Source organism: Acinonyx jubatus, chromosome E4 (assembly GCF_027475565.1).
Source record: "Acinonyx jubatus isolate Ajub_Pintada_27869175 chromosome E4, VMU_Ajub_asm_v1.0, whole genome shotgun sequence".
Lineage (NCBI taxonomy): Eukaryota > Metazoa > Chordata > Mammalia > Carnivora > Felidae > Acinonyx > Acinonyx jubatus.
In genome coordinates this window covers 51,192,379-51,217,051 of record NC_069395.1, presented here as the reverse complement: position 1 = coordinate 51,217,051, position 24,673 = coordinate 51,192,379, and the positions used below count along the sequence as shown (strand labels likewise).

The 24,673-nt window shown below is 46.9% G+C and overlaps 1 protein-coding gene and 1 long non-coding RNA gene across 3 annotated transcripts in view; one reads left to right on the top strand and one right to left on the bottom strand.

Annotated features, from left to right (window-relative positions):
- TNR (tenascin R) overlaps window positions 1–24,673 on the bottom strand; it is a 405,370-nt gene that overhangs the window by 59,306 nt on the left and 321,391 nt on the right. The window contains exons 3-8 of one of the 2 annotated variants that reach the window (XM_027074262.2): window positions 23,420–23,981; window positions 20,443–20,919; window positions 14,148–14,411; window positions 10,745–10,860; window positions 8,215–8,365; window positions 2,834–3,103 (exon numbers count right to left, since the gene is read on the bottom strand). In XM_027074262.2, the coding sequence (XP_026930063.1) occupies window positions 2,834–3,103; window positions 8,215–8,365; window positions 10,745–10,860; window positions 14,148–14,411; window positions 20,443–20,919; window positions 23,420–23,918 (1,777 nt within the window). In that variant the 5' untranslated portion in view covers window positions 23,919–23,981. Of the gene's footprint in view, window positions 1–2,833; window positions 3,104–8,214; window positions 8,366–10,744; window positions 10,861–14,147; window positions 14,412–20,442; window positions 20,920–23,419; window positions 23,982–24,673 lie in introns of those variants that run through there. The other variant, XM_027074263.2, reaches the window with a different exon arrangement.
- On the top strand, window positions 18,524–22,902 carry LOC113603786 (uncharacterized). The gene is made up of 3 exons (XR_003425471.2): window positions 18,524–20,965; window positions 21,809–21,889; window positions 21,986–22,902. It is a non-coding gene; the product is annotated as an uncharacterized LOC113603786 (long non-coding RNA).

Below are 24,673 nucleotides of genomic sequence, written 5' to 3'. Positions count from 1 at the left end.
GTTGGCCCCAACGACCTCATTTAATCTGGTCATCAGCAAATGCCTTATTTCCCAACAAGGTCACATATATACAGGTACTGAGGGGTAAGACTTCGACATCTTTCTGGGGACACAGTTCAATGCATAACAGCATTCAAGAGAGGCTTGGGGCATTCAAAGCGGCAGTCTCTGCTTAGCGGAATGCCCTGGAGGCCAAGTTTGGCGTCCTGAGGGATGTGCTCAGAGAGGACGCCTCTCCTGTGGACAGAAAGAGTCCCAGGATGTCCCCCATGAGGGCAACTGAAACCAGAGCCACCAAGGGCCGGGGCATCCTGGAGTTGGCTGCTCTCTAACCACTGGCCTAGTGTGTTTCCATCACGGCTCTTTCCTTTTGGGGAGCAGTTCTAAGACCCAGGCAACTATCATGCTCCCTGTGCAGGAAACAAATCTCTGCTTTAATTGCTTGTGCAATTAGTGCGCTCCTAGTGCCGGAGACGTCACCTGGAAAAGCACTTTGGCTAATTTGAATTTAAGCGGCGCTCCGAAATGACTGAGGGCCCTGCCGCGAGGGTCTGGGCACCCTCTCCGCATGCATTCCGCAGGCAGCCCCGGGCCGGGAGAGCTTGAGCGGAAGCTGCTGGCATGTCCCCACCCCCACGTGCCCCTCACCCCCAGAGCGGAGGGGAAGCAGGCCGGGGGTGCAGGCGAGGAGGCAGCCTCCTAACAGCTGCCAATCCGCCGGGCGACCGGAAACAGAGCTGAAACTCGGGGAGCTCCGAGGAGGCAGAATGTAATTGTCTCGATTGGAATTTTCCTGGGCCACCAGCCAACCCTGCTTCCATCTTGTCGACCTAAGCATCAAGAATTTGCCTTTCATCATGCTGCTTGAGAGCGCCCTTCTCCTTTTCTGCCTCTTCAGACTCCTTATCTGAGCAAAGCACAAGGAAACCACTTTTCAAACAAAAAACGGTCTTGAAATTCAGAACGGAAGGCAGGCCTCGCGGCCCCCAGGAGATCCCGCCACCAGAGCAGGGCAGCAGGCAGGTGGGAGGGGTGGGAGAGGGGGGCTGACCTTGAATTCATCAGGAAGGGACATGGAGTAAGGTCATGCCGAGCCCTGATCAGTGTGGATTAAGTGAAGGAGAAGAAGAAGAGAGAAATGGGCAGAATTTAGTTCCTTTTTTTAGGTGTATATTCAGTCCCTGGGGATCCCAAGATGTGTTCAGTAGAACCTCGGACTGGGGATCCCGTGGATGGGGTGGAGTCTGGTACAGGAGTACAGGAGCTGGGAGAAAGTCTCTCTCTTGGAATCAAACCCTGCCTTCTGTATGTCCTCAATGTCCACACTTGCTGCCTGTTAGCAGGGAGGCTTTGCCCTCTCCCAGGGTGTCCCTCTGTGCAGACGGAGCCCCATTATAAGACTCCAGCCTCCCTCTTGCCTAGGCTGGGGAAGGTGGACTTTGTAGCAGGACCTGGGCACTGCCCTTCTGCTCCCCTCTCTCATGGGAACCCGCTGCCCCCAGGGATCAGGCTTGTTCCTCCATGCTGTACGCAAATCCTAAGCTGAGTAGTCCTCCCAACTTCTGCCACATGGGGGCACTTGCCCAGGGCCGCAGGGACCATCACCTTGCGAGCCCATCTATAGCTCTAACACTAAGTTGCAGGCTCTAGTCTAGGGGATATTTTGGCTTCCATCTGTCGTATCCTTTGCTTTATTTATCAACTGATTTTAAACACCGCTAAAGGATACTGGTGCTGTTTATTGAACTACCCCGAAGCCCCTCGGCTGGCTTATCCCATCCCATAACAGCCCTTAGGCCACAACCCAGGTAGAATGCTCGAAGTAGCCATTCTTCTTCTGCTTTACCCCGCTGGGAGATGCTGGCTCTCAGATCTTACAGATGCTAGCAGTTTCCTTTGATCCCTGGACGACTTGGAGTTGGCAGAGACATTCTTTGATGTGTGACCTCTCCAGGGCAGAGATGCCAAGATTGAATCCGGGTCAGAGGGAGACTCACTATCTGATCCCAGCCCCTGTTGACCCAGTGAGAGTGCTGGGAAGGCCGTCTTCGGATGGTGCCTGTCCCATTTGTCCCCAAGCTGGCCAGCCTGACGGGCTCCAAGAGAGTCCAGGAGCAGGTCACCGTGAGGTCCGGCCTTTGCGGACTGTGGGTGAAGCTCTTTCAGAGTCCTGATGGCCATGGGAAGGGGGGTGGTCATCACCGCGAGGCAGGTGGGCCTCCTCCCGCCTGCTGTGTGTGGGAGCAGGCCTCCCATTCGCCTTCTTGCTAGTGCTCGCAAAGGGCAGGATGGGTCCCAGAGCCTCAGGAGGAAGGTCTGCTGCTGTCCACACAAGGTGGGCTTCGCACAGCTCCGTGGGGTGCCAACGTGCTGTGTAGTTAGTATGAATTTATAGAATTATCACAGTGCCAGCAAATAGCAGCAAAGGACCTCGAAGAAGGGCACCTTTCCTAAACTCGCAAAATTGCCATTTGGGCCAGCGGTCTGGATGTGTAAGTCCTTTCAAGACAAACTTTTCATTCTACAAAGGAGATACCTGAGAGCCGTGGAGAAGAGTCTTCGATCAGGTCATGGATCTGGCTGGTGGCCAAGGCAGGACAAGCACCCAGTTCTCCTGGGCACAGGCGCACTGTGTCCCTCTGTGCTGTCACATAACTTCGCCGAGCCCCCCCCCCCCCCCCCCACACACACCTTGCTCCCTTCTTGCAGTTTCTGTGATCACATGGTGCCCGGGCAATGTCACCTCACCCCCTCAGTACCCTTCTTGCCGCGACGATGGCACCAGCCAGGTCAACTCCCTCTCCCTCCCTGCGCGCACCCCCCCAAAGCCTACCTGTTGTGAACTGGGTGGTCGTGGACTGGCTCTCGTTGGTCCCACGGACGGCACTGACCCACACCTCATAGCGGGAGCCGGGCCGCAGGGCCTGCACTGAGTATTGGCTCAGTGGGGGCTGGAGCCGGAAAGTGGTCTTCCCGCCTTCCCCGCCCACCAAGCCATACTTCAAGAGGATGAAGTCGACTTTGGCTCGAGGTGGGGTCCACTCCACGAAGGCCACGGTGTCCGAGACATCTCGAACCAGGATCTGTGTTGGCCCATCAATGACTGAATGAAAAGGATCAAATAGAAACAAGAGTTTGAGAAGTGGGTGTTTGAAATCAGCTCTCTCCTTTCCTCCTTCTGTTAACTTGATCAAAGAGAGGATGGGTGTTATTATCCCAATTTATAGATGGGGAAAATGGGACACAGTAAGATGAAATGGTTTTTTCCTGAGGACACATAGAGGCAACAGGGGAAGTGACATTGGAAGTCAGTTCCCCTGAATCTTGCTCTCACCAGGCTACGGCTTTTCCGTGCTGTCACTTCCTCATTTGGGCAGGGGAAGGGTACCTATTGCTTGAGGCCAGCACAGCTTCCTTCTGGAGGTAATGGGACAGAGAGCTGAGAACTGTGCTTCTGGTATGTTTTTCTGCCCTTCTCTTTCTTTGAGCCCTGAGGAAAGATCTACCAAATCATCAGCCCCATCTAAACATCTGAGACTTCCAACTCAGTTGCCAAAGGGGGTATCATGAATATCCAAAAGATATGCTTGCTCAGCCACACCTAGAACTCAGTCAATCCAGTTGCTAAGTCCATACCACAACCCAACAGACATTTTTGTATGTGTGGACGTAAAACATGCCTTCTGGGGAAACTTGCTTCTCTGGGAAAAAAAAAAAAAGAACTCACTTTAGGAATAGTATCTTGTAGGCTATTTTTTCCCACCTGTTCTTGCATATTCCTGAGCTAGGAGGGCACCTCACACACGGGAAGTCCCTCAAGGTTATTTAGCAGCGTATGTCCCTCCTGAGCCCTGGCCTCTGGCACTGAGCAGCGGAGGGGAACATCACTGTGGGGTAGTGTGAACTAGAAAAGCTGGCTGGTTTCCTAGGGTGCCCACTGTCCATGGTTCCAGCACCCACTTGGGGTCCTCTTCATATTGAATTAGTGGTGGGGTAGAGAAAAGGGAGAGAATGTAGAATGGAAATAGAAAAAGAAAGAGCTTAGTGAGGACAATAGAGAATGGTGTTCTCAACTCCTCATGGTAGTTCCGCAAGGCCAATGTGTCCTTCTTGAATTACTCATTATCTTCTCAAAGAGTAGTCCCAGCTTCCATGTTTGCTTTTATAATATGACTACACCTCTCTGGCTGGAGTTGATTAATATTAATATTAGTATTAATGTTCTTCAAGGATTTGGAATTGGAACCAGAGACTCAGGTTCTCTGGTTAGCTGCTTTGGGACCATGGAGAGCCAGGGCTGGTGTGGCCATTGTCTACCATATTCACACATCAATGTGTGAATGATTTAGAGAGGGAGACAAAAAAGGTGGGGAGGGGGTTAGAGAAGGAAGAGGGTGATTTATAATAAACACATATTTAGGAGGCATATTGTCACTTCCTAACACAAAGCTCCAAAAACCTTTGGAATTTCCTAAGTGATGAGAGTGATAATGCCTTTTGTTATGTTAATGAGGCGAGGAAGGGGCTGCCTGCCTGAGTAGTAAGCCATGTGACCTCTGGTCCACAACTGTTTCTGCCTGTGTAATGAAGCCTTCATAAAAACCCAAAGGGACTAGGTTCAGAGAGCTTCCACGTTGGGGAACCAGAACCACATGGTTCCACGTGCACCATGCTGGGCCCCAAATTTTTCAGGTCCTTGCCCTGTGTATCTCTTCATCTGGTGTTGATTAGTGTCCTTTAATATCCTCTATAGTAAACAAGTAATCCAGCAAATGGATTTCCTGAGTTCTGTGAGCAGCTCTAGCAAATTAATCAAATCCGAGGAGGGGGGGTGGTGGGAGCCTGATTGATAGCTAGTTGGTCAGAAACAAAGGTAACAACCTGGACTTGAAGCAATTGGCATCTGAAGTAGAAGGCAGTCTTGTGGAACTGAGCCCTGGACCTATGGAATTTGCTGTTGTCTCCGGGTAGATAGTGTCAGAATTGTGTTGAATTGTAGGATGGCCATCTGGTGTCTCAGAGAATTTCTTTGTGTGGGGACCTCTATCTTCAACACACACACACACACACACACACACACACACACATGCTGGAATTGGTGCAGAATTTTAGGAACAAATATACATAGAGAAGCAGAAATGAGTGACTGTGTGGAGCTTCTAGAAAGACAGAGAGAGTAACCTGAATCTGACTTTCCATTTTCTGGTTCTCATTTTTTTATGACACCCAGATGCATTCTGGTCCTAGGGTTTTAGAAGATACTCTTTGTCCTTCCAGTAAATATTCTTTTTTGCTTTAGATAGTATAAGAAAGTTTTTCTTTCTTGTTCCCAGAGAGTCTTGACTAGGACTGTTTTTTTTAAACCAGTCCACAATGGACCACCTCCCACTGTCTCCAAAATGGAGCGTCTCCCTCAGGATGGACTCAGTCTGACTCTGGGCTTCTCAATCAGGACATTTCCCTGGTCACTCCACCCTCTTTCTGGGTCTAGCCTAGTCCTGTTCTCTATTAACCAGCTTAGGATTTTTGGCTTAGCATCCACCAAAATGAAAATCATCCGGCCATTTTGTACCACCTGGCTTGGAGTTCAAATGAAGTTCTGTTTTTCATATTTGGGGTAATAATGATTTAACAGAACACATCCAGATGTTTTCAGCATGCTGAACTTAATGGTTTCAGGTAACTTGGACCCTTTAAATTTAATTTAATAGTGAAATGGGAGAAATGGTCTTCTAGCTGCTGTATAAGCATAAAGCCTAAAACCTGAAACATAGATACTCAGGAAATGGATGTTGAGTAAAAGGAATGAGTGAATATTCTCTGTGTCCATGTGAAAGAAGGGGAAGCATTTCAAAGAGCTGGAGCTTCTTGAGAAAAAAGAAAAGAAGATGTCACAGAGACTCTGATGACCATGTAAGGCTTTGGTCCTCCAACTCTTTAAATCTCCAAGACCCTAATCGGAGTGGATTGTCCATATTAGTGTATGATCTGCAGCACAAATCTGGCTCTAGCTGCAGGAGTTCTTATAATTTGCATTCCCCAGAGGGCCTGCCTGGAAGAGAAGCCAGTCTGAGTGTCTATGAGGACTCAGAACTTCACAGGGGTGGTTGGTGTAGGTCAGACCTTAGCAGAAGGAAATAATTAAATAATCGTTTCCTGAAAACAGCAGACAGGGTTTGGAGACAGTCATCTCTTCTGTAGCCACTCTTGGATTCTGCCCTTCTGTTGGCCACTTAGTAGTGGTGTCTCGATTCCAGTCAAGTTGGTATCAGCTTGCTTTCAATTAAGTCCTAATTTCTGAACAAACACATGTTCTACTCAAAAAGTAAACTGGAATAAATATTTTTCTTTCCATTTCTTCATGACTCGGTACACAATGCCAAGCTATTAACTAGGACATTTTTCTTAATTGAAAAAAAAAATCTGCCTAACGTTACCACAGATTTTTAAATCTGGAATTTGAATCTTAGGGAACTTCCAAGCCAAAAAATATGGCAAATTTTGCAAAAATGTGGTTTGAGTAGAAGACTGAGGCAGGGTTAGACTATCTTCCCCAAGTGTGGAGGAACAACTTTCTACAGCTGTAATGCTCTTCTCTGCCCTCTTATGAACCATCTTCTTTGTCTAGGCTTTTGTTTTCCACTAATGATTGCTTCATATCAGTTCACAGGAATGACTGGGGGACCTGAAACTTTCCATCCCAGAGGAAGAGCACATGTCATGAAATGTCAGGTTCCAGCATCACCTTTGGGATAGAGTTGTGGAAAATCTCTAGTCACTGGTGTCTGAAGAAATTTCTACAGAGTACTTTTAGGTTTTGTGGCTATGGAGTAGTTTCTTCTAAAACATGTTTGCAGTAGAACAGTAGTTTTAAAGCCTTTGTTGGGGAAATAATACTCTTTTCTCTTAAATAACAAAATCTTAAATGACTATACAAAATACAAAACACGTGGCGCTGCCTTGGTTGGAGGGTGTGTTGGGCCTGGGTGTGGGTGTGATCAGAGGCTCAAATCTCCCCTTCGTCCTTGCCCTGAGCCACTGCCATGGAGCCCCAGTGCTCTAATGGAACATAATCTAATGCCACAATAGTTTAAAACCAATGTTTTCTAGACTGAGCATAAGCCTCAGCACCTGATGCTATTTAGTTTGGATCTAATTAGCAAAGTATGAATCACCAGTCCATAAACGTGGTCTCATTACATGGTGTTGTGGTTCCTCTTTCTGGCCAACTTGGCCTTTGTCCTAAACTCATGACTGGCTTTCTTAGGTGTCAGTGTGGGTTTATGAAAAATAAAGCTGTACCAGTATTCCCCTATCTCAGTTTCTGTTAACTAAAAGGGGAAAATGCTTAACTTTTGAGTCTCAGCTCCCCCATCAATAAAATGAGAACCAAAAATGATACCAGATGCTATTTGTAACTTTTGAGAAGTTCTTGGGAAGGGCACATGCATATGCATCATATTTGTTAATTTACAGTATTAAAGTTGGCCTTCCTTTGTTAGCTAAGAAAACAAGAAGGCAAAATATGGCACAGGTACTGAATCAAATCTAGAGACAATGATCTTGCATAAGATTAACTGTGGGGATGAAATAATAATCAACTTAAGTCATCACCTTAAACAGTGACCCAACCCACGCTTCCTGGTTTTGGATGATTTGTTTCTGCCTGCTCTCACTCCTAAACGTGTTCTCTGAGTACATGTGTATACACTGGGTATTGAACACTCACCTGCCATCAACAAAGTGCTAATCGCTTTGTGTGCTTTTTCTGATTTAATTCTCACATCAACTCAAAGAAGGAGGTATTGTTGTTCATCATTAGAAAATGATGGGAAGTTTGGGAAGGGTTGGATGACTTTCTCCAGATCTCACCATAGATAGGAGTGAGTTAGTTCTTGCTGGTTCCAAAGCTCAAGATACTAGGGGGTGGCAAACGAGGCCTCTTTAAGATCAGAAGAAATACACTGGAAATCTTAACAGAAAATTTCCCCCATAGAATACGCTCCCAGATTTCTGTGCTTGCAAGGATTGGCAGTAGGGAAGATGTTCAGCTAAGTATCTGGTAGGGTAGCTCTATCTCCAGGTACCCAAATCATCTTCAGCTCTGGGAGGAAACCTGGCACCCTCTGTCTCTCTACTTCTTGGGTGATCTGCAGTCCTTTCTCCAGAGTGACCTAATGGATAGGCATAGGAAGAAGGTTTGGAGGCACTCACCGGTAGAGACGCTGGCCGAGGTAGGGGGGCTCCGGGCTTGCTCTTTCAGAGCCACCACATTGACAATGTATTCCTCCCCCGGCTTTAGTCCTGTCTGATTGAAGGATGTTACATCACTGGGGAGCTGTGCAATCACCCCTCCTTCATTATTCTGGAGGGTGGGAGGAAGGGAGAAGCAGAAAAAGCAGAAGAGAAAATCACCGGGAGAGAAAAGTGTGAAATATTGATGGTAAATTGTGAATTAAAACTGGGGCCCACATCTATTCTTGATGCTGACAGCTGAATATCTGGGGCCAGGAAAAAGTCCCAGTAGACTCAGTAAGAATCCTATCACTCTATGAGATTTGGCAAACGGAGAATCCATTTTCAAGAACATTTCTTTGGCCTTTCCTTAGTCTATTGAGTTTGCCAGTACAAATTGGTCATAAGGTGATGTTGATTTACTCTTGCCAAAGATTCAATGTTTGATGGTTACGGCTAACATCCATCAGATTTTTTGGCATTATTATGAGCATGCCCTTGGCTCTTGAGAAGAGTATACTTGTGTCTGTGTGCGTGTTTGTGAACATCTTCACGTATACACAACATTTTTCACACTGAGACATTTTCAGTTATTGAATGAGCTGAACTATCATTTTGCTCTATCTGCAGTTTCTCATGGTGTTACACTGGATGCAAATCTGTCAATCTCTAGTTTTCCCTTCACCCAGATGAGTTAGGAGTCAGTGATACAACCAGCTATGAAGTACAAAGAAGAGAAAAAGAGAGCATGGAACAAAGAGTAACACAAAGAAGAGAAGAAAGAGACAAGTCAGTGGATGAGGAAATGAGAAAGATGAACCTAATGATGTTGGGTCCAGGATCATCTACCTATCTGTTGGCGTCTGTTATTATGCATTTTCTATGTGTGTCCCTGGAAATGGAGGGGACAAGAAGACTCTTTGTGTCACTTCCTTTCTTCCCTATTCTTTGGACTTTGTTTATGTCCCCCTGGAGTGCCCTATATGTAATTTATAGCCATACCCATAAATCAATGTGACACATGCCCCTCCGCCCCTTCCCCACCCCTCCTCCCTCAGCCAGTGGCGGCAACCTGCGGATCACACAGTTATTCTCTGTGGCCATGTGTTTGATCTTGGCATGCCCTGGCTAAGGTCTTATTTAGAATTTTATGTATTAGATATTAAACAGGCAAACCTAGCACAGGTTTGCTTTTTTTTTCCGGCCTCAGATCAGGGTGATAGGATTCTCTCTGCCCTGTTATACACCCAGCTGCCTACCATACATACTTTAGTGGCCATGTTAATGCAGATAAGACATATAAGAAGGTATTTGTACAGAATGCCTGTTCAGATATATTTAGCTTGCTGTGACACAACTACATCCATCTAGAAGGAAAGTTCTGATTTAGTGGACAGAACCTTGCAATAGGAAGTGGAGACCTGGGTTCTTATTTTAAGCCTGCCACCAACCAGCTATCTAATGTTCTTTAAGTTTGCTGAGTTTTAATCTCTATAAACAAACTAGAGGTAGGGGCGCCTGGGTGGCTCAGTCAGTTAAGCATCGGACTCTAGCTCAGGTCATAATCTCCCGGTTTATGGGTTCAAGCCCTGTGTCTGGCTCTGTGCTGACAGCTCAGGTCTGGATGAAGGCTCAGACTTTGTGACTCTGTGAACTTGAGGCCTTTTGTAGCTCCAGCAGTCCATTCCTCGAAGAATTTTGAAGTAAAATGATGGTGAGATCTCTGGCTTGTTAGCCAAATATGTGTCATCTGTCATTGAGTCTGATGAATGACTGAAAAAATGCTATTTGATATTGAAAGATGAAGATGGGGATAAGGCACCTGAGTGAACATTATGCTCCCACGAGTGCTACAGTTAGGGAGGGTATCAGTCGGGTCAACAAATTCTGGAAAATCGGAACTAGGCAGGCACCTCTGGCAATTTGGAAAAGTTTGTTCTAGATGAACAGAATAAAATACTTACTTCAAAGAATAGGAAGGAATCAGGATACCTTTTTAACTCAAAAACTAATAGCATAATTTGGTTAAGGGAAAAATCTTCTCAGTTAATATGTTACAAAAGGTGTTTTGGGGTTACGCCTCTGACCTTCAGAGACTGAGGCCACACAAGCTGACTTTTGGTGCATCTTCTGCATGGAATGAAGCTATGTGACGGGTTCAGTCTGGCTTTCCCTGTGTCCTAAAGAGAAGCCCCACAGTTTTGAAGCTTTGGTTTTCAGACTCGCTAAAATCATAGCTTGCCAAACCCTAGAGCTGAGCAGAGAGCTGGGGCCTGGTGGCTGCTTCCCACATCCTGTCTTCCAAGGCCAGGCTGGTAGGCTCAGGGCCACTCTTGCTAGTCAGTCCCCACCATGCTTTTGTGAGCCCAGACACCACAAAGGTCCCTTTGTATCCTTAGTGGCATGGAAAGAGGTATTGGGCAGTGTCCTCCTTGAAGCCCCGGATTCCAAGTTGAGGGTACGAATACTCCACATAAGGCTGGTTAGCAGTGTGGCAGATGGGCGTTACCTTTGGAATGAAGCTGATCTCCCATCCATCGAAGGAGAATGAGAAGGGCTCCCATTGCACCTCTACAGTGGTCTCCGTGATCGTCTTGAAGTGTAGCCCTTGAGGGGTAGAGAGATCTGGAACACAGCAATGTGGGTGACCATGTCATGGCTGTCCCTGGCAGGGACAGAGAGCATCACCTGGGGCTTTGCCTGGGTACGATCCCTCCACACCACGGGTCTGCTGGGCAATCTCAATCTTACGACAAACACCGTGGGTCCCATGTGCAGGACTGGCCTGCTCTGTCGTGGCCCTGGTGCCGCTCTGTATTGGTGAATGAATACTTGAGTGAGCTTAACAAACATCATCTAATAACTACTTTTTAAATGCTTTCTATTGCATAATAGGTGACCAAAGACACCCTTTCCTTTCCTTACTAATGTGGCAAACCTTGGTATTTAATATGATGCCTTTCTCAGAGAATTTGAACACTACCTTTGGAGGCTCTAAGGATTCCTGAGAGGCAATAAAATGTCCTCATTTCACACCCGGGAAGAGAGGTACAGAGACGGTTGGCTAAAGATGTGGAGCAAGCCAACTTCAGAATAAAGACTAGAACGCTTTTCTTGGTCATCTGACGGGCAGTCTGAGTATTCTGCTTAGCCCACATCACCAAGTCTCGGATGGTCTAAGAGTTCCATTTCACATACACAAGGAAAGCAGAGGCACACACATAGGACAATGGCGGACACTGGGAATTTGGCTCTCATTCCACTGTCTCCCTCTTTTCTCTGGTTCTCCTTCATTATTTGTCCCTTAGCTCCCTCAGTCACCTTTGCCTCACTTATCTTGTTTTTAATTCCTTTTTTAATCGCCCCTTATCTGACCCCCATCCGCACACACACACACGCACATGCACACACGCACGGGCATGCATAGGTTCCGTGAGGTGGAGCTATGCCTGTCCTAATGGATTTCCAATTACCAGCCCTGAAATACGGCGGCATGACTTTTCTCAGTTCTCCAGGGAGCCTGCTCCCATTTTAGCTTTGCCTCTCGTGGGATATTCCATTGGAAAACTGACAGATTCTCATCCCTCTTGTTTGGAAGCTTCCTCGGTGCTTCTGGGTTGAAAGGCAGGTCTGATTCTGAACCCACTCGAAGGCACGTCAGGTGAGTTTACATGATTTTGTCCTTGTCACCTGGGAGCTTGCCTGAGGGGATGCCCTGAATTGACATAATAAACGCCGTGGGGGATGGAAACCTCATCACGGTGTGTGCACGTGGACTGGAGAGGAGACGCCTGGGAGTCGGGCCAGCCACTTGCTGTGGTGACTCATCCCGGAGCAAGGTGGGAAAAGCGGCAGATGGTGACCTGCCTCTCTGCACAATCATTGCAGATATTTAAAACTGGTTCTCAGGCACCAGAGGAATTAAAAAAAAAAAAAAGGTCAAATATAAACAGAGATAATTATAGGCATATTTACAGAGTCGGCATTCATAGGGGGAATCCAGTATTCTAACAAGATCTCTGTCACCTGCAAAGCAAGGGGATGGGACGATTTCTTGCATTCTTTCCTCTCTGCCTGTCCCTGTCCTTCAGAGTGTGATTCAAGTCCGTGAAACCTTCAAGACCTTCTCTTTTTTCTTTGACCTCTCCTTTCTCTGAACTTCCATGGCATTTATTATCCAAATACCATCTTGTCCTTTAGGACCTACATAAAATAGACTGAGATCTCTTATCCCTTATTTGGTGATAGGTCCCATTTACTGACCCAGGGGCTTCTGTTTCATGGTTACTATCTTGTTCCAGTTTCCTACTACCTCTAAAATCTCTGTGCAACATAGTAAAAAGCATTTGGTCTTTGTCCCTGATTCTTGGCACACAGCTCCTAAAACTTTTGGAATCTCCAGAGCGATAAGAATATCTTTTGTATGATTGTGAGATAGCTAGATAGCTGGTTTCCAGAAAAGCCATGTCACGATTTAAAAGATCAGAACCTTCAACCCATCTTCCACGCTCCAGGGAACAGGGGGAGATGTGCTGGAGACTGAGTTAATTACCAATGGCCGGTGATCGATTCAATCGTGCCTACATAATGAAACCTCCACAAAAATCTCTAAATATCAGGGTTGGGAGAGTTTCCAGGTCAACGAACATGCTGAGGTGCTGGGAGGGCGAGGTGGCCAGGAAGCCACATGGAAGCCCCCCCACCACCACCCCCCCGACCCCTTGCCCTATGCATCTCTTCATTTGCTTGTTCCTGAGTTGTATCCTTTATAATAAAACAGTGCTGGTAAGTCAAGCACTTTCCCGAGTTCTGTGAATTTCTAAGGAGTTGTCCAACCCAAGGAAGGGTTGCGGGAAACTGTTGTGGGCCAATCAGAAGTGCTGGGAAAAACTTTGGACCAGTGACTGGCACCTGACCAGGCGGTTCTGTGAGATACAGATCCCTAACCTGTGGGATCTGACGCTAACTCCAGGTAGATGACGTCAGAATTGAATGGAATTGGAAGTCACCCAGCTGGTGTCTGAGAGTTGAAGAAGCAGTATTGGAAAAGATGATTTAAGAAATCAGAGATGTCTAAAGAAAAAAAAATAACAGTGCCTTTGTTTCTCCTCCTCCTCCTCCTCCTCCTCCTCCTTCTTCTTCTCCTCTTTGATGTAGCCAATGTTAATACTTGGTATGCAAGTTTTTAAATTTTTCTGTGCTTAAATAAAATACGTGTAAAACACAGATATGCACCTATAGGAATTTCTCCCTGTTCTGGAGAAAAAAGAAAAGCTCTTGCTTATGGAGAACAGTTTAGCTGGCCTCTGCCTCTGTCTCCACCTCTCTTTCTCTCCACTGAATCTTTCTAAACTATGCTCTGGAGCTTTACCTTTTATAATCAAGACGGACTCTATTTTGCTAAACAAAAGACCATGAAGAAATTATGCCACTTCTCTCTGAGGAGAAGTGGGTGTTGTCAGTGTGGTTTTAAATAAGATTTTTTTCCCCACTCTGCTATACACTTACCATCTGTAACATACCATTTAGCACTTGCTTATTATACGTCCTATTTCATATCTCCTCGTTTTGAATCCCTAACTAGATTCAAAGTCTGCATAAGTCTCGTACTTTCTTTGACTTCTAATCAGACTCAAGCTTATAACAAGTCAGAACTCAATAATTGGTTTTTGTCCTTTTGGTTCTATAATTGATGGGAGCTGCCTGCATTTGGAAATTCTCTTAATCGGAAGTGCCTTTTTAATGATTTACCCTTTACTAAGTGGATCACGTTGTTGGAAGCCCTTTTCCTCAAGAGCAATGATTATTGCAGGCATCCCTGAAGAATTTAGAAAAGACACTGCTATCATGAATGCCCATGATCTCATGTAGGAGAAAAGAAAAATGAAGTAGGATGGGGAAATGTTACGTACGGGTGGCCACCTTGGCAGTGATGGGAAGGCTGAGGATGTTGCTAATGACAGCGTAGACGCTGATGTTGTAGGTGAGACCTGGCTCCAGCTCCGTGATGGTGACACCACTCCAATCTCCAGGTACCCGCCGCTGGAGCTGGAGGCCCCCCAGGGCCGTCGGCTGGTAAGAGATCACATATTCCGTCACTGCCATCGGCCCGTCCCATTCCAGCTCAATGGACCTGTCGCTGATACCAGCCACTCGCAAGTCCTCTGGAGGGGCAACTACCGGGAGGCAATACACAGATAGCATGAGCTCAGAGGACTGCCTTCCCCATCCTGGACTCAACTCTCTTCCTCACATCTCACCCCACATGCCTGTCTGTATGTTCTACTCCCCTCGCTGGCCTTGAGTGATTTGTAACTCCCTTTTGTTGTCTTTTCTGTGCTCAGTATTTCTATCTCCACGGGGCCCTGAGTGAGTGGTATGCTGGAGCCTGCTCTCGCTGGCTTGCGAAAGTTGAATGTCAGATTTTCAGGAGTTTTTCAAGACAGCTGTTACACAGAGCCATCATTAAAGATTAAACTTTATAAATTTACAATTAAGTAAACTGTATTAAAGACAAGGTAGTAAATACTCAAAACTCGTCCCTTTCAAGTTATTCCACTAAGTTTTACTCTTATCTACGTCCTTGAGGTGGTTTACATGTATTGTCCCTCTCTGGTGGAGATACTGTATAATTGCATTCTACTGCAAAACTGTTCCCGACCCCATGTTTAGTGATGTATGTCATGTTGGTGTTTTGAAATTGGCCATGGAAGGAGTATTTCCACCATAGACACTGGCAAATGCTACAAAGCAAGGTTTTTAATTTTTTCTCTTAGAGTTAGTTGTTACATATTTAACAGCACACAGCTGGCCAACGTTTCTGGTAGTGTAATAAGTGTATGTCACCAGATTACCCTGGGAACCAATATTTGATTTGGCAAGTGGGAATAAAGGCTTATGCCTGGTTATCTTACAAAATATAAGAAGCCAAAACAGTAAGTTCTGGGTGCCATGGACCTATGAAGGCCTTCAAATGCTTTATCGTATTATTTTCCCTTTTAAAAAGAGACTGTTTAAGATTTGAAAGAAATGTAACTTGTGTTAAACTAATTTTTATTAGCCTTGATCTTGGGGATGATGATAAAGAGGCATTCTTGAGGGCTTTGCTTTTTCTCTCTTGTTCCACTTCTCAAATGTTACTCAAAGTATCACCCAAGAATAAACCTCACTGAAATAGTCTTTCATGTATGGTTCCCTTAGGAAGTGAAGACGCACCACTAGTGTGAGTATTAAATAATTGAACCTTTGAGCCCAATTGGGGGGTGTGCCTGTCATGGGACCTGCCCAGAGATTAAATTTAAAAAAATTGGAAATATATTTAAATCATTGTAATTAACTCATAAATTTACATGTAGTGAAGACTGTAGTTAGCTTATGAGTTGCCGTTGGCTTTGAGCCTCTCCTCTGAATGTTCTCACTCTTTCACCTCCACAAAAGCACAGGGCTGAGCCAGCTGCCATTCACAGGATCATGTGAGTGGGGAGCACTCTTGTGCTCACACAGGTGCCCCCAGCTCCTCGGCAGAGGCAGAGATAACTAGCCCTTTAACTCAGACTCATGGGATGGAAATTAGGAACATATATTTGCGGTGTTTGGCATTTGCTTTGACTGTTTTTTCCCCAAACTATTCATTGTATAAAACCACCTAGAAAGCAGAGCTCTCTCTGATTGAAGATGGCGAATGCTGACTGAAACAAAAAAATCATAAACATTCGGGTTTTTTTTTCATTTATAAGACCAAATACATGTAAATGAGATTTCAATAATTAAACTTCAAACGATCATTTATAAGCTCATATCATTTCTAATGCTGACATTATTAAGGCTTTGAAGGGTGCTGAGATCTTTGGGATAGCCTGTGTGATGCACGCCAGCCCCTGGACCAAGGCAAGATGGGTTTATATATAGAATGTGTCAGTGCTTTGCATGATTATACTGAGCATTTATTGTATCCCAGGCACAATGCCAACCATTCTTGGATTATCCCATTTCATTCTCTTACCAACACTATGAGATAGATATTATTATCACTCCTATTTTATAGATGAGGAAACTGGCTCCCACAATCAGCAAACACAGAAGCTAGGATTTGAATGAGGCATAATGGTTCTAGAACCTCTTAGTCAGTAAACAATTATCACTCTACATTTGCCCAGCATTTCCCGGTCTATAAAACATGTTCAGACACACCATCTAAATGAAATGTTAAGAAGTCCTTTAATGGCAGCCTTATGAGGTGGATTGGGTAGATATAACGATCCCAACTTTATAAGTGGAGAAACTGAGACCCAGGTTAAGGGACTTGCTAAAAATTCAAAGAGTTGGGTCAGAATTGGTTCTCAAACCCATATCTTCCGTACCTAGCGTTCTTTCCCCTACAATTTGTAGGACAGGTTACGGATTGTGCCAGATGCCTTTTTTCATTTATACACAGCCATCTAAAGTAAATTGCAGTAAAGGAGAGTTCAGACTATTCTTTAGGACATGAATTCTGGATTGGTGCTTATCCTAGAGGTAAGAAACTTATTGTAAAAAGGATTCTCTACTGCTTGCCTCTTGCGATCCAACACAACTGATGCCAAGTTGCCTAAGTGGGACTTCTCCTGTCATAGTCACAGAAATGGCCATTCCAAATTTCAGGTCATCAATAACTCCTAGAGTGCTTGGGATGAGTCAGTGTATTCCTTTTTGGTTCATTCTCCCAGAAAATAAAGCGAATAATGATCCAAGCAGAGAATTTTGGGATTTTAAGGTAAAAAGGGAGTATAGAAGGATTTTTGATCTTGACAGCTTAACTTGGCAAGTTTTTTATCTTGAGACCTGAGCCTGGTGGTAAGCATTGCCTTCACTTGTGATGAGAAAGCAGCAATGGTGTTGTTTGTGGTGGAAGGTACTCTTGGGGGCCGTGGCTCAATGGAAGAAGCCAAGACCACCACCATTCATTCTATGCCTCAGCGGCAGCCGTGTACTGGGATGTCAGTAATTCTCATAAAATGAAATGGTATTGAGCTATTAAAAAACACTGTAGAACAGCCATATGCCTTGATTCAATGAGTCTGGGATGGAAGCAAAATGTTCGTGGTCTTACTTTCTTTGGGATTCTGACTTCGAACTTGGGGGAAGAGCAGACAATTAAAAAGGAATAAACTGTGGCTTGAAGAATCAGAGTTGCTTATCCGCAAAGATTCCATGCCGTTGGCTTTTTAGATCTTGCCTCAGTTGTGCACATATGTGGTGAGAGCAGTTGGAATTAGTTCCACGAAGTGTCTTGCTCCAAGGAGCGAGTAATTTCAGGTACCAAAGGTTGGCTGGCTGCAATGCAGGCAGAGGCAGAGGCTGACGTTGATGGATCTCCGCAGGTCTGACTGAAGTCCAGGGAACAGCAATCTGGATTGTTTCAAGTCCCTGCTCTGGTGGTTCTTTAATCCTGCTGACTCATGGGGAGTTTTGGCCAGCTCACTGGACAGATCCTGTGCTAACCTCCTTCACTGGGGGCAGACATGGACAAATAGTTTAACGTGCTTCTCTACCCCACCTCTAACACCTTAAAAACTCATTTGACAGGGCTCAGCTTTCCTATCAAAAGATTATTTCTTTATGTATGTGGCTCTTAAAATTTTTATTTTTCAATTCCGCTCTAGTCAGCAGCCTGGAGAGGATTAAAGAGTGCTAGAAGTTGGTAGGAGACCAGGGTTCTCATTCTTTCTCCGCCATTAATTAGCGGTCTGGCTCTGGAAAAATCTTTCTGTCTCTCTGGACTGCTGCTTTTTAAATTTGTAACATGAGAAGCCCAGTGTAGCTTCTTTCTATGGCCTGTTTTGAGTGCTCATATTCATGCATTTTTTGTTCTATTATCTTTACACGGCCAGAGAACAGAGGCAGAAAGGTTGAGATTTTGTCCCATGGCATGCTATGAGCAAAGATCAAGGCTCAGAGTCAAATATAGTGGCCTTGTTGACACTATTCAATTGTATCCAAGCTCTAGTGGTCTGGGGGGGCTCAGAATGAAGCCCACACAGTGGGCAGCTATTTGCCATGGCCTTGCCAAAGAGAAAAGAATGACACTTGCAGAGGTATATTTTGTGGCTCTCCACGAGCTCACCTTCCTTGTTCTCTCTCCTGTCCTCGCTCCTGCTGGCAAGGGAAGCAGTGACGCTGTGGTGTGTGCATCTGGCCAGAAATGGCAAACAGTGGGTAAACAGCCCCCTCTCCCACAGCCTTTTCACAAAGAGCAAGCAAAGTAGCACTTTAGATAATGACCTAGATACTTCTCTGGAAGAGACCTGTAGTGTTTGGTTTGAAAGGCAGGCATTGAGAGCAGCACCTCCTGCAACGAGTGGTGGCTCCAGGGTTGCTATAGAAACAGGTGGAGGTTATGCAACTGTCCTTCCTCACATGCTTGGGGAACCTGTGAAGTAATTCATCCGGGCCTCCGGAAGTCTTCTTCAAACAGCACAGAGGTAACGTATTGGAGGTAACATGTGTTCATGGTTTAGAGTCAACCGAGCTGCGGTTATGCCAGGAGCTGCTGTGTCTTCCATGAGTGGCCAGGTGGGTTTATCTACCGTTCAGTCTGGATCCAGGGTCAGGTTAAGATTTTGTTTGCAAATTGACCCATTTCTGTAGACAAGCAGGGTCAAGAACATGGCAGGTATGTAGAGCCCAGCAAAGATCTACTCTGTTGAGAAGCATGTGGGCCACAGAATAGCCATCCATGGCAATGGCTCAAGCCAACCCTTAGCATCCTCTGATGGGGCTTCGTGGAGCCTCGTCCTGTGGATGGAACCTAGGGCCATGTTTCACCCTCCCCTTCCCAGCGACTACCTACCAACGTGGGATTTAAACAAAGGCTTAACTTAGTGATGAGGCTTGACTTCTGCTTGAATCTTCCTTTGGAACAATTGGTATAACAGCTATTTGTGTTTTTAGAAAGATAGTTCAGTAAACAAAATTGGGAGGCTAAATGAGATAATTGAATATGGAAAAAAATGAAGGAATGTGAAAGATTCCTTTCCTTAGCAGTGTGTTATTGCCTTGCTTTTTTCGTTTTTTGGTTTTTCATTTTTTCATTACTGCCATTGATCTTTTGAGAGAATTTAAGTTGAAGTCAGAACTCAGGGAACCTTGTCCGGCTAGTCTGTTTATCTGGGTGGGGGTCCCTGGCGATGTTGAAGAACAAAAAGCTACTGAAGTTGACCTTCCAGGGGACAGTCCATCAGAAGGCTTAAAAACATTTGTTACGATTTTCATTTTTAAATCTTCCCAGTGGTCAATCGGAACCACTGTTATGGATTTGATTGTAAATGGAAAGGATCGAGATCAGTCACTTCACCTGCTACAAAAACAAAATGTGTCAGCAAGAGTCACTGATTTAGTTAGAAGAGGATGAGCAATAAAAGTGAGATGATGAAAATAATCTGCTTTCAGGTGAAAAGAACTATCTCCCGTGAGATATTAATATTTTTCCCACTGCTGGATTTAGATGTTCATTTCAGGACAGCACCTTTGTATCAGCTTCCACGAGGTAAGACTACAGATGGGGCTGGTTCCAATTCGCTCAATGTCATCTGGCACAAAGCAAGTCACAGCCTTTTAATATTCTGTACTAATTGGTAGAATGTGAGTTGTTGCTTGATGCTGTTAGGACTTTATTCCTGTTTACATTTCATTCCTTGCCTGTAAAGACTTTTTTTTCCCACGTGGACTCTAGATCATTTCATAAATGAATAACCGCTGGCAATACATAAGTTCTGACATAACCAGAGTGCCTAGTGAGTCTGTGCAGTAGCATTGGGAAGGATGTGTCCCTGGAATATGGCAACAGGTGAGGGGATATTTTGGGGCAGGTGGAGCTCGTGGAAAACCCCTGAGTTAAAGAGTGGCGGGTCCCACGGTGTGGCCCTCTGTTTTCTTCTGCCTCAAGGACAGTGCAATGCTGCCACCATTATTACCATTGTCGTTCCAGTCACAGGGGTAAGATCCAACTTTCAGCCAAACTTGACTTTCTTGGTGCCTGCCCTTTCCCCCCTTAAATCTGCCTCGTCAACTGTGACTGACTCAAGAAACCAGCTTTCTTGTAAAGCAAATGAGCACAGCCCAACGGGGAATTATTTTGCATGAAATACACCGTCCCTCCCATCTCTCTTCCCACTTCCGGTGAGTTTGCCCAACGCCCCATGCAGCTCCATTTCCTACCTCCCTTCCTACCTGCCGAGCAGTCAGGGCCCTGGTAGCCCTCTTCACAGAAGCAGAGCCCCTCCTGGCAGTGTCCTCGCCCGCTGCAGGCATTCAGACACCGCTGCTGGCTGCAGTCCTCACCCACGTAGCCCTCCTGGCAGAAACAGGTGCCATTGGTGCAGATCCCCTTCCCCGAACAGTCCCCGGGGCACCTCAGCTCGCTGCAGTCCTTGCCCGTGTAAGGCTCTTCGCAGACACACTCCCCGTCCACACAGAGCCCCCGGGAGCTGCAGTCCGTTGGGCACCGGAGCTCTGAGCAGTCGCCCCCGCTGTACTCGCTGTCACAGATGCACTGGCCGTCCACACACACGCCCCGGCTGGAGCAGTCCAGGGGGCAGTACGGTTCAGAGCAGTTCTTGCCGAACCAGCCTTCATTGCAGATGCAGCCGCAGGACTGGAGGCTGAAGTTGCCATGGCCGCTGCAGTGAGGGATATAGTCCAGTTGTCCTGCAACGGCCAAGGAGAAGGTCAAAGGGCAGCAGCGGCACCTCGGGTAAGTGGTGCATGTTGGGGGGGTGGCAGGCAGAGACCTCCTCTCGCTCTCTGGTCAGATTAGTGTTGCTGACAGTGAAACTTCACCCAGTTTGGTACATAACCAGTTGCATAAATATTTTCCCCCAGTCTGGGTTGCCCATGCCTTGCACCATGCCGGGGGCAAGGATGACTGAGATCTGGCCCCTCATCCCCCAGGAGCTCACCTTCAGTGTGTCTTAGCTTGGGTTTCCTAGAAGTAGTCCTTGGATGAGGACTCAGGTCAAGGTGACTTATGAGAAAGTGCTCCCAGGAGAAACTGGTCAGGGAGAGAGGAAGATGAGGGAGGGAGGAGCCAAGCCACAGCCCAAGCCTGTGTGAACGGGCAGAGTCGTAGGGAGGATAACCTGGGTTTAATCCTTCAGGATGCTCCGGCCACAGGTCGGATGCAGGTCAGCCTCATCATGGCTTAAGGGCTGTCCTGGGGTGGTGTAAACGCTCACGCTCTTCCCTCATCTTCTCGGGCTGGCCAAGGAGGTTCCCTCAGACCAAGGATAGTCCGTGACAAAGACGCCCAGGGGCTGGCTGTGGGGACTGATGGAGACCCAAGGGATATAGGCTGAGTGCCGAGTCTGAGACACAGGGTCATATGTGCTACAGACCCATCTTGCTCCCTCTTCTCCCCCCTCCCCCAACTAACTACCTCTGCTCATTTATCACAACTCAGCACCAGGGTAACTTCTAAGGCTTCCCATAACTCCAGTCTCATTTAGTTACCGCTCGCTGTGATCTTTTTGGATTTTATGCATGTCTCTGTCCTAGCCTTTACCACACTCTAACTACAGTGGTTGATTTATCTGTCTAGCATGAATCAAATAAACTAATTAAGCAAACACAAGCCCAGTACCTGCTTGGCATGCTTCTCTGCACTTGGCTCTGGGGACAAGTAAGTTATATCCTTTTTTAATTCTGCCACTTTACGTAGCCCCATGGTCTGAAGGGACACCACACTGACATTGTTTCACACAATTCTTGCTTGTAGATTTTTCCACGTCTGCCGGGGAGCCTGAGGGGAGGCTGGTAGAATGCCCACTCAGACGCTGCCCAGAGTTCATGTCCATGAACACCTATGACTTCCCCATATTCCTCAGCTCCGCTGAAAAGGCAAAGTAGCCTGAAAGTTCTCACTGAAGAACAGGAAGAATGGGAGGCTGAACAACTAACTGGACTTTCTCTTCTCGTCTTCACAATTGTTTATTTACAGTTTCAGTTTTGGGGAGGCGAAAGAGGTATGGAAACCTGTGGAATATTTCACTACTCGAAAGCCTCCCCTAATCTTGGTATGTGTCTGCTACCCTCTGGACACGTGGGCCATCCAGCCCCGTTAAAGGTCATCCCTGCTGCCTCCTGCTTCTTCTCTGTGAAGGCCTTGACATATCAGACCCTGTAGAGGTGAAAACTAGAACCCAAGTCAGTAAAGACAAATCCCTCTTCTCATCAAAGAATGAATGGCCTGGGTCTACGATACCTGCTGGATGAGAGGACTGAGCACGAAGGAAACTGACACAATTTCTATATATTCAGGGTCAGCTGATAACTGTTGCTTCCGTGGTGCTCACCGGCAGGCAGGCTTTCACCTGGAGAGCCCAAATCTTATACTAAATAACCCCTGCCATTCTAGCGTAATCAGCATTGTTAGGTGGGGAAGGAAGGCACGGGTTAGTTCCATAACTTGCTTAAACACCAGCTAGTAAGTAGCAGAGCCAGGGTTTGAACTCAGGGAGTCTGGCTCTGAAGATGTAATGACTTCTCCCAGAGAGGTCAAGTCAGAAATTCGTAAGTGTCTCTAGTCGGGAGTGGGTGAGGCGAGACGTAAATAAATCTCTTGGACACTCAGCCTTTGGGGGCGTGGAGTGAGCTCTGTGATTGTGTGTGAGCAGGTGTGTGTGTGTGTGTGTGTGTGTGTGTGTGTGTGTGCAAGTGCACCTGCGTGTGTGTCTGCGGGGGGGGGGGGGGGGGGCGCAAAACCTCCATCTTGCCGGAGAAGACGGGGACAGGTCCTCCGAGACCTTAAAGACTATCATTGACTCAGATGGGAGAGAGGCTGCGACAGAGAGAACAGAGGACCTGCATTCTCTAGTCCCGAGGTTAACATGGACAGGTATCAGTTCAACAGCCTGAGAAAACCAAAGATGAATGAAGACAGATATCAGATTCCCCGCTCGCCACAGAAGTTGCTGTGCTGAACCGATGTACCATTACCTGACACGTCCCTCCAAAATCAGGTTAATGTATTTCAAACCAGCTGAGCAGTGGAGAGAGTCCCTGCCCCGAATCCCCCGGGGAGGGACCGCATTTAGACCACCGGGACATATGAACAGAGAGCTGCAGACGAGGGCAGTTTTCCCTCCGTGGGTGCGCCGTCCCCCCTGTGCCTCTGCTCCCCTCCGGACACCCGTGCGCCCCCAGATCCTACCTGTGGCCGCGCTTTCCGGGCAGCAGTTGCTGTTGCACTGGTCCCGCAGCACCGACACCTCCCTTTCCAGCATCTCGATCCGGCTCAGCAGCTCCTGCAGCACCCGGGCGGAGCCAGCGCACGGGCAGGCCTTTTTGGGGAGGTTGATCCTGTGGGTGAAGGTGACCTGGCTCTCGTGGTCTGAGGTCTGGCCCGTGTACTCTGTCAATGCCTCGTCTTCGGCACTCACCTCCTGCTCGGCCGAGGCCTCCAGCCCCGAGTGGCAGAGGCTGTCCAGGGGCACGTTGATGTTGTACACGTGGTTGAAGACCACCGGCCGCTCTTTGCCGGAGGCGTTGTAACTGGCAACACCTCCTTCCTCCTCCACCGCCTGTCTCTGGACCCTCTCGGTGGTGACCTCCAGCTGACACTCGGAAGGCTTGAGCAGGGAGCCCAGAAGGATCAGGTTGACCCCGATGAGCATGTTCTTCAGGACCACCGTTTCCCCGTCTACCCCCATCCTCTCGGCCAGAGCTCTGGGTTCGAGACCAGCCTGCAGCTCCCAGCACCGAGCTGCGGGAATCTGCAAGAGAAACCACGGAACAAGATGACCCCTGAGAGCTATGCCAAGCGCCACGCTGGGCACAATCCTACAAAGCTAAAGAATAGGCAGTTAAGATTTTCCATGGGGAGGCTGGGAAGGGACAATGGCTACCAGGGTCAAAAAAAGCCCAGAGCTTTGTTGCCGAGAGGGAAGGATCTTCTGCTGAAGGACATCTTGATTTCCCAAAAGACTTATCTAGAATGTATGGGGCTGGCCCCTGTGGTGGGCAAGTGGTCCCAGCAAAGGGGACCTGTGAGGACAGCCGGACAGACTGTTCCTCCAAGGAGAGCTCAGAGCCTCTTTCACGTCTGAGTGAGAAGTAGGACAAAGGGCACCGTGGAGCCTCAGGCGCATCCTCATATTTTCCCACGTGTTTATTAGCAAGGGTCCCCGCCAGCCACTTCAAAATAACTTATTAACTCCTCTAAGCTCATGTATTCAATACAAGTTGACTTTCGAATAACCAACCAGGCAGATAATATAGTTCCAGGTAATTGTGGTTGTTAATAATCCTAGGGTACATTTGTGATTATCGGGGACTGTGTGAGCCGAACTTTCTTTTAATCTTCTCATTAGTTTAGTCCCGGTGCTTTGTGACCACAGGGTGCCTTTCTTCCGAGGTCCTGTTTAAATTGCTAAAATAATGCATTAGCTCCTCTGCTGATTACCTA